General features: G+C 27.1%; 1 protein-coding gene across 1 annotated transcript; it reads right to left on the bottom strand.

The window, feature by feature from the left end:
- Window positions 1-8,564: 8,564 nt before the first annotated feature.
- Window positions 8,565-10,085, bottom strand: LOC130810725 (uncharacterized). Its single transcript, XM_057676859.1, has one exon. The coding sequence runs from the start codon at window positions 10,083-10,085 to the stop codon at window positions 8,565-8,567; it is 1,521 nt and encodes a 506-aa protein (XP_057532842.1).
- Between the last annotated feature and the right edge of the window lie 374 nt (window positions 10,086-10,459).

Genomic DNA, 10,459 nt, shown 5'->3' with positions numbered 1-10,459 from the left:
AACAGGATTAGTATTTACAATGGACATATTAATTTTGTTACGATTAATTCATACTTGTGCCACGATAATCTGTAGGTTGAATTCTCGTAGCTGGACATTATAGCCACGGAAAATTCTTACAAGTGCTACGATTGCAACTGTAGCACAAGTAATGATTTATTGTAGTGAAATAAAAAAAATCACCAAACATTTTATGACCGTAGGTGCGATGATTTACTTCACGGGCGAGGTCTCTGGTTCAAGTCCAGGATGGCCTAGCTGCACCAGGTAAAAGAATAAGAATTGTTTAATTTTTTGGTTATGAATAGTTAATTCTATGCACTTGCTTTCTAAATTTACCTCGGTAGCAGGGATTACATGGGTCTTGGACCCTAAGAGTCTAGAACCAATTCAACTTAATTTAAGGGTTTTGATTGAATTTTTGAAATACTAAAGCAAAAAAAAAATTAATTAAATAAACTAAATTCTAAACTTATTTCAATAGTAAGCGTGAAAATCGCAAACCTGAGGTTTGGGAATTTCACGCTTACTTTCGGAATAAGTTTGATTCTTAGTTTATTTTGTCAATTTTTTTATTTTTTCTCTTATCTTTTTCAAATTTTCGTTTTGATTCACCTATTTTTGGACGCTATGAATTTGTGTCAGATCTGGGTCCTTAGGGTCTGGGTCTAAGTTCGGGTCCACACTCTTGAGACTTAGATTCGACCCATAATCCCTTTTGCATCGTTTTTTATTTTATATTAGCTATTATGTGTATTTAATTGTTTAATTTAGAACTTTGTTACATTTGAAACATTATGTGATTTTGAACTTTGTCAATTGATGTTAATTGAAATGTAGTTGTTATATCTATACTTTACAAAACATAAGACTTGATAAATATTTCGTTTTAAAAACTTGAATGTTGTAACACTTCATATATTTGGTCGCTCAATTAGTAGAAAGTATTAGAACGAAGTTTCTTGGTGGTTGAAAATGTTTAAATAATATAATATTATAGAAATGGCAAAAATTATATAATATATTTTTTGAAGTTTTTAGAGAAAAATGTATTGTTTTTAATCCAGATCCAAACCCTAGACCTGACATATCTTAAGGGTATAAGTCTCATGAATTTAGTCAATTGTCTATGGGTATGAGTTGCCACCGTCACCCTGTTCATAGTTTTTTTACGAGTGGGATACACGGGGTAGAATGATGATGATATGATCTATTAAGATAGATTCCATTTTATCAAAAGTTACAGATGAATTGAGTAAATTGACTTGCTTTACATCCATATATATGAGAATTTAAATCCATTTGAAATACTACTTTAATGAATATAATTCTTACCTACTAAAAAATTAGATCGGATGATTCGGATCAGATATTTTCGAACATTCATATATATGAGAATTTAAATCCATTTGAAATACTACTTTAATGAATATAAATCTTACCCACTAAAAAATTATGATCAGTTAATTCTATGTATGGGTGTTTTCTGATTTTTGATGATAGTATACTTGCTAAACATGCAACAATTATTATTATTATGATTATAAAATTACTTTAAATGAAACATTCATCATGACTACTATTGGAAAAAACTATCTTTTTGCATTATTTTTCTCTGTGATTTATATCTTGAATTACATTTTTCAATACGTTATTATGTTAAATGTAATATGTGTAAGAAAAACAAACGGATAATATAAATGTAGGTTTACAGTAGTAGGCAAATAATATAAACTATAAATGCAAATTGTTTTACACTTTTCCATGTTAATGATTTAAATTTTTATACATGTAAGATGTATTTAAAGCATTATTTGTATTTACTATACAAAAATTAATCATTTATTATATAAAAAATAAGCAAATACTATAAACTATAATAAACTATTCCTAAAAATTAAGGTTAATATAAAATTAATGAGTTGTTAAGATGAAGAAAGAGAACAAGTTTGTAGATTAGATTATAAAATGGATAATAGAAGTATAGCCAAAAAGAATAAAATGTAAAATTAGTGGGATAGACTAAAATAAAAGTAATACAAATCAAGAGAGAAAGAGAGATTATTTATTAAGGTATTTTAATACCGTCGTATTTAATGATTTATTATTAGTTGTTTAAAAAGTTTAAAATTTGTAAATTGTGGGTTTTATATTAAATAATACTCCTTCCAATTCAAAGTTAATGTCTCATTTACTTTTTGCATGTTTGCCAATACACTATTTCAATTCATAACATCTCTAATTGTGTATGCATAAAATTATCAAAAATTAATATTAATAACCTACATATCGAGACAAATTAAACAAGATCCAACTTAACTATATTTATACTTATAGATTAAAAATTTAATACAAATTAAGAGTTAATTATGAATAGTATTCAAAAAGCAAATGAGACACTAACTTTGATTGGAGGGAGTATTTGTATACTTTTATTTACATGTTATTTTTTAATGGTGTATTATAAAGTACTTTGTGTCTCCTATTAAATTAGTTTCAAGTATATATAGTCTGTGTAAATTAAGGAAAGAGACGAAAGTTGGTAAAAGAAATACATCCTTCGATCTACTTATTTAACATCATTTGCTATTTTACTTATTTTGCATTATTTTCATTTTTGGATAACGAACCACACTTTCTTTTTATCTTATTCATATATGTTAGGTCTCTTTTAATTTCTTCCATACAATTTACTTTTTCTCGTTATTTATTGTCAAATATCTACAACTTTCCTATGTCATGTTTGGGAACTATGATTTCATTAGAAAATTTAGCATTGGCTTAAATTTATTGTTTGGCAAATAAAAAATTTTCAAATTTAGATTTGGATCAAATTCCACCATTGTTTTTAAATTAGTTAAAGTTGAGAATTTGAGAATGACTATCCAAACCTTATAATTCTCAAATTCTTCATTTATGATTTTATAATTGAAATCTATAATTTGAAATGAAATACGTGTTCCCAAACACTACATAAAAACTTATGATTTCTCTTTGCCCTAATTCAAATGGAGGGAATAATATACTTTAAAGAGAAATAGAAAAATATGTCTATTATCAAATTGTTAACATAATATAATTATTTTCATTATAAAATTTTTAATGTGAAAATTTTAACTTGATACCAATAATATATACTTATATCATTGTTTAAAAATTTGTTTAAAAAATTATAATACTTCTGTCAATCATCATACAATCTATTTATCATTTATCATAAATATTAATAAAAGAACACATGACGGCTTCTTAAAGTTTCTTTAAATAAATTTAAAGTTGAATTAAGTAAGTATTTTTAGTCTAGCCATAATTGATTGCATAGAAATTTGTTTTTCTCAATAAATTTAAAACCAAATAAGATAATAAGATCAGTATTAAAATATTTCATTACATTAATTCTTTATTAATTCTTTATACCAAAACATAAATCCTTAAAAAATTAATAATTTCAAACAAAACATTTTATATGTAAGTAAAAAATGATTTTAAAAAATATATTTACATGTTTGAAGCAGTTCGAAATTAATCATTAATCATAAATCATTATCATAAATCATCATAAACACTATTAAAAGAACTGGAAAATTACACATGACGACTTCTTAGAGCTTTTCTAAATAAATTTAAAGTTAATTAAGTAAGTATTATTAGTAAATCCATAATTAATTGCGTGGAAATTTATTTTTCTCAATAAATTTAAAACTAAATAAGATAATAAGATAAAAAAGATTTCATTACATTAATTCTTTATTAATTCTTTACACCAAAATATAAATCTTTAAGAAATTAATTGTTTCAAACATAATCATAATCATAAATACTAATAAAAAAAACTGAAAAATAACACATGACGACTTCTAAGAGTTTTCTTAAATAAATTTAAGGTTAAATTAAGTAAATATTTTAGTACAGCTATAATTGATTGTGTGGAAATTTATTTTTCTTAATAACTAAATAAGATGATAAGATAACTATTAATAGATTTTATTACATTAATTTTTTATTTTCTTTATACTAAAATATAAATCTTTAAGAAATTGGTTGTTTCAAACAAAACATTTTATACGTAAGTAAAAGATGATGTTTAAAATATATATTTATTTAAATTATTAAATATTGATTGAATTAGTTCAAATTAATCATAAATATTAATAAAAGAATTAGAAATTAATACATGGGGACTTCTTAGAGTTTTTTCAAATGTATTAATTTAATAGGACTAAAATTAATTGTGTAATAATTTATTTTTTCCTAAATCAATTTAAAGTTAATTTAGGTAAGTATTTTTGATAAGGCCATAACTAATTGCATGAAAATTTATTCTCCTCAATAAATTTAAAACTAAATAAATACTAATTAAAAATAAATTTATTTAAATTATTAATTGTTGTTTGAATTAGTTCAAAATTAATAATAAAAATACTAATAAAAGAACTAGTAACACATGGCGACTTCTTAGAATTTTTTTAAATGTATTAATTTAATAGGACTATAATTAATTGTATGATAATTTATTTTCTTAAATAAATTTAAAGTTAAATTAGATAAGTATTTTATAAGGCTATAACTAATTGCATGAAAATTTATTCTCCTCAATAAATTGAAAACTAAATTATAAGATTAGCATTACCAAATTTCATTGCATGAATACTTTATTCAAAATAAAAGTCTTTAAGAAATTAATTATTTCAAAAAAAGAATATTTTATATGTAAGTAAAAAAAATTATTTTAAAATATAAGCAAGTAAAAAAACATTTAAAAAAAAAAATATACGTAAGCAAAAAAACATTTTTAAAAGTATTAACAATTTATTTTATCTAATTGAATTTCAAAGGATTATCAAAAATATTTTTTAGTCCAATTTACGAGCTAAATTAATTAAATATTTTAGTAAGTAAGTTATATTGCTATCTAAAGTAATTATTTCATTAGAATATGTAGTATTTACATAATTTTCTTCTTGACTATTATCATAATTTTTCTTGCATTATTCATTGAAAATTTTATTTATATATGTCTCAATACTAAACTCCGTGTATTGTACGGGCTTCTAAATTAGTTATCTATAATCTATTACTCCCTCTTATTTATTTTACTTGTCCTATTTACTTTTTCACATTTGTCGAGGTAACTTTACATCTTTAATTATGCATAATTAAAAAATAAAAAATTAATACTAATAATCCTTATAATGAGACGAATTAAAGAAATCTCACTTGACTATATTTTAACTTATAGATTAAGAATAAAATACAAATTAAAAGTAATTAGTGACGAAAAGTAAATGGGAAAGTAAAGTGAATAGGAGGGAGTATTATCTATCTATCTATCTATCTATTATCATCATCATATCATACAAGTACTAATTCATAAGCATTTTATGCATGTGTCAAGTGTCACACTTACAATGCAATTTTAATGAAAATGCAAATTATTAATAAAGAGTTTTTTATTTGAAGTGTTTGTAATAATAATAGAACAATTGATGATGACATAAACTCCACAAGTTCATACTAATATTAATATATGAATATTAATATAACCCACAAATTCATGTAAGACTAATTAATGTAAGGTAATTATTTTTTAACCCTCCCTTTGTATTTCCAAATGCAATGCACTATAAAGTGTTTACTAGAGAAGGTGACAAGTTTGAGAAATAAAGTTAAGAATAATACATTAGAAGTAATTTATGCAATCTTATCTTATATATTATAAATTCTCAATAAAAGATACATCAACGATATCCATAGTATGTAATATACTAACAAAACACATATGTAACAACATTATATGTTAGAACTGAAGATTTTTTCAATTACTACTACTTTCAATTGTTATCAAGAACATATGAGTTCACCAATTTTAGTAAACCACCATCATTATCATCATCATACCTAGTATATCCTGCTCATAGGAAATATGATTAGGGTATGAAGAGGGAAGAAAGGTGACAACTCATACCCATAAAGGAGAGTGCGACCAAAGAATCATTCGACACTTTTAGTATACCCTTCGGATATTTAATTCTAGTATTCAATTTAAGAGGGAATATTTAACTATAATATTTTTTTAAGTGTATCACTGTAATAACATCGTAAGCACTTTATGTATAATTATTATACACTTCGTTAAATTTTATCAAATATCCTACATGTTAAAAGCTCAAACAATTTGTAAAAAACAAAATTAAACCTCAACTCTACATAACACTCTTGCATCTAAAAAGCAAGAATGCAAGTTATAAAATTCATTTTTAATCTAATAAATAGGAGTAGTATTTTTAACTTTTATTCTGCTAATGAAACGTTTAAGTTCAAGCAATCAGCACCCTGATCTTATTCTTTTTCCATTTTGTTGCTTCTTCATTTTATCTTTTTTTTTTCCTTTTTTTTTTTAAGATTTCATTTTATCCTTCTTTCTTCTTGACTAAACACATTTTACTTGTTAACCTTTCATCTTTCTTCCTTACTTTCATCATGGTTTTATTCATCAACACTTTTTTTCTTACTTGTTAGCCTTTTATCTTTTGTTTTATTTGGTTTTTTGGTTGTTTGAATTTAATTTTATCTTTTATTGAGTAATTATTTGAATTTTTATTTGGTTTTTTGTTACTTGAATTTAGAATTTTTATACTGACTAATTCTAATTTTATTTTTTTTCCGGCTTACTTTTTTCAAGTGAGGACAATGATGAAAAGACGGTTGATAGTTTATTTTATTTAATCTGATTTTTCATATTTGTATTTTCTTTTTATGTGAATGTATGAAATTGTTGAGCAATTGGAGAGCAATTTGTAGGAATGAACAACGTTCAGAAGTTTAGTATATTTTTTTTTTTTTGGAAGGGTTGCTAGCAATTTTTGGTAGAGAAATAGAGATGAACAATATCTTTAATAATATAAGAGCAACGTTTTATTAATACTTCATCCGTTTTATTATACTTGCTATATTTGACTTTTTACGCAATTCAATGTGTTAATTTGATCATTTATATATTGAACTATAGACATTTAAAAATTTTAAAAATTAATATTATAAAAGTATGCGATTAAACGATTTAAATAAGATTCCACTTGACTATATTTTTTTTACATATTAACCGTAATATATAAAATAAACTTAAATGATAAATAGTGTTAAAAATTGTTATTATGTAGTGAGTATTTCAAAATGATGGAAATATAACTTTGTACTCCCTCCGTTCCTTTTTGTTTTTCCACATTACTAAAACGGGTAGTTCCATAAGTTTTTCCACTTTAAAATACTTTTCATTTTTGGAAAGTTTTTTTTCCATTTATACCCCTCAAATACCCTCTTTTACCCTAAATAATTTTATTTTAATTATTGGATTCTATTACTCCCCTTGGGAGCTGCGTGATTCATTTAACCTCATCAATCTATTCTGCTTCCTCTCCCCAAAAGAATTCGTTGCTTTCTCTCTCTTCCTTGAGTTTCTTCCATGGCTTTCTTAGCTTTTATCCCCTGTTCATTCCTCATTTTTACTCCATTTTTACTGCATTAAAATGTAGATCGGAATTTGGTCTTCATTTTGATGTTCGTTTTGTGAATTTTGGTTGAGTTTGATTTTTTCAAGCCCTCTGTTTTGCTTTCTTCTTCGACTTCCATTGTTACTGTTTGAAGCTTTTGTTTGTCCATGACAACTGTCGAATCTAAGAGTGATTCCACCATACCATCATACCTTTATGACGGTTTGTGTGACCGTGGAGAATTTTGTTCTTGTTTCATTAATGGGAGGTCACACTCTTATTCAAATGAAATTCTTAAATGGACTAAAAAAGATCTTGAGGCATATCAAAAGGCGATGGAGGATGATGCTACATCTATGTTTCGTGATTCTACCCCTTCTCCTAATGTTGAAGAAGAATTACCACAAAGTGTTCTTGAGTATTATTTGTAGTCTCCATCTCATGTTAATCCTTCAACTCCATCTAAGATTCATGAAGACGAAGTTAATTTGGTTGTCCCTGACACTCCTGAGGAAGTTATTGCTTCAAGGGGTAAAAAAAACCCTAAAAAACGCACGTGAATTATGTAATTTTTTCTTGAATTTCCTTTTAATTCTACACTCATGATAAGTGCTGGTGATGTTTGCTGTTGGATTTGTTTGATTTTGTGATGTTTGATGTTGGATTTGTTCTGAACCTTTTTTATTTCGTCTTATTTTTTCTGGAAGTCTGTTCTTGAAATTTTTTTTTAAACCCCTGTGATGTGTTTATGCAATTACTTGACTTAAAATCTGAAAAATTATCTATAATTACTTGGTTGAGTAGCAATTGTGTACAATCGACACATCATATGATATTTTTTTTCATGTACAGTAATTTGCGTCATTTCTTGTTGAAATTTTAAAAAGCTGAGAGGTTCAAACACCTCAATGATGAATCAGGGGGCAAAAAAACTGAACTGATCATTATATAATGACGTAAATACATATGCATGACCTTAAATTTCCATTTTGATGTTGATTTCATAATTAGTTGCTCTTAAGTTTTATAGAAACAATTTTGATGATGATAAAAAATAAACTGAGGGGATGTAATTTATAATCGTCTTTGAGATTCTTCCACTGCTTCATCATATGCTTCAAGTATTTGTTGATTATGTTGTGCAGCATCTTCATTTACTGTTTGTGTGCCTTGCTGATTTGTGCTTGGGTTGAGGAAACGTACACATTCCCTAACCAATTGTGATGGTACTCGCACTTGTATTCGTAACCTTGCATTGTCTTCTTGAACTTTCTTCCCTAGGTGTGGCTGAACATAGTCATTAGACCCTTTAACCTTTAGAATTTCATTTAAGTTGTGTTGTAATGAAATCCAAACATTGGTTAAAGTCTTTGGATGTAACTCTTCGAATGCATCTTCCACTGCTTTTATTAACTCATTCATGTTCTTTGGCATTTTCTTATGCATAAGTGATTGTATGCTCCTAAAAAAACCCAAATCTAGAATATTACAATCGGGACTATTTGGTGGTTGTTGAGTTAGAATGAATGTAAAGCCCCCTTGCCTGTTGTTTTGTTGCCAAATTGGATCATCATTTGTTATGTGAACCCTTGCATTATCTTGTTGGATGAAAATTATGGATGGACCATCACTTGGCCATTTTCTAAGAATTGCTGGAATTAATTTTTCTATGAGCATGCTCCTATAAACTTCCTGAGTAACCGAATCAGTTGGTTTAATTTCTATAGACCCCCTTGGACGGTTAATTGAATTTCTTTGTGCTGCAACCCTACTTACGAAAGGGAAAATTCCGATTTTCCCATCAAATGTGCTTTGGCCATATTGATTCCATCTAGGCCTTGCAACCGCCCCTAAAAACATGGCTTTTGGAATGAATTTTGATGACTTTCCCGCCCTATATGGAATTTTTTCTTTGTGTGCTAGATAAACTCTTTGTGTCTTCTTGGTTAAGTAAAACCATTTTTCATCAATATGTATAAAGTCATACATACCTTTATACATTGGATGATGATGAATTGTATCTTCTTGAATGAGACTTAAAATCCACTCAACCCTTCTTGCCTTGTTTGCATCCGTTAAATAAGGGTGTAATGGATTTGAATGTGCCTTAATCTCCCCCCTTCGTATCAATCGCCAAACCGTTGTTGGTGCCAAGTCTAAGCATGTTGCAACATCTCTTATGCATGTACATTCACCCATTGGTTTTGATTCAAGTACGTTTGGTGGCACTTGAACTCTTTTTCTTCCACAATTCTTGTACTTTGAATCGACAACATAAGGCTTGTTTTTTTCTTTGTTTTCAATTGCACGTTTCCATAAGTTTCGAATTGCTCTTGGTGTGTAACCGTATTTGTTTGCTATTCGTACGAATGTACCATGTGGGAGTGAGTCATTTACTTTAAGTGACAACATTTCATGTAAAATGAGATGCCTCAACTCGTTCGTAAGCCTTGTTTTACGTTGACCTTGCTGTTCTATTTGTTGTGCATCCATTTCTTGTGGTTCCTCGTCAGAGCTGGAGCTTGACTGTGAATCGTATGCATTTGATCCAAAATACCAAGCCCCCTGTAGCTCATCGTCATTATCTGAAGCCATTACAAGGCTAATGATGCAAATGAGGTTGCTGGACAGTTGTTTTTGGTAATGTGAGGGTGCTGTTTGGGTTAGTTGCTGGACAGTTGAGGCTGCTGTTTTGATTTTTATGCTTCATGCCTTAAATCAGCAGCTTAAATAAGCTGATTAGGAATTTGTAAGGTCATTTTTTTGGATATTGTACTTGTAATTATTCATTTTACTAATCCATGTATTTCTAATTTGGCCAATGCAAGGTCATGTATTTCTAATACTTCTGTTACTGCTGAACATGTAATTCTAATTCCCTCCTTTTTTTTAGAAACAAAATTGTAAACTTTCCCAATTTGGAAAGTGATTAGTTTCCCTCCATGTACTTTCTCTCTCTACAATAAAAT

This window comes from Amaranthus tricolor, chromosome 4 (assembly GCF_026212465.1).
Source record: "Amaranthus tricolor cultivar Red isolate AtriRed21 chromosome 4, ASM2621246v1, whole genome shotgun sequence".
Taxonomy (NCBI): Eukaryota; Viridiplantae; Streptophyta; class Magnoliopsida; order Caryophyllales; family Amaranthaceae; genus Amaranthus; species Amaranthus tricolor.
This window is presented reverse-complemented; position numbering and strand designations above follow the sequence as displayed.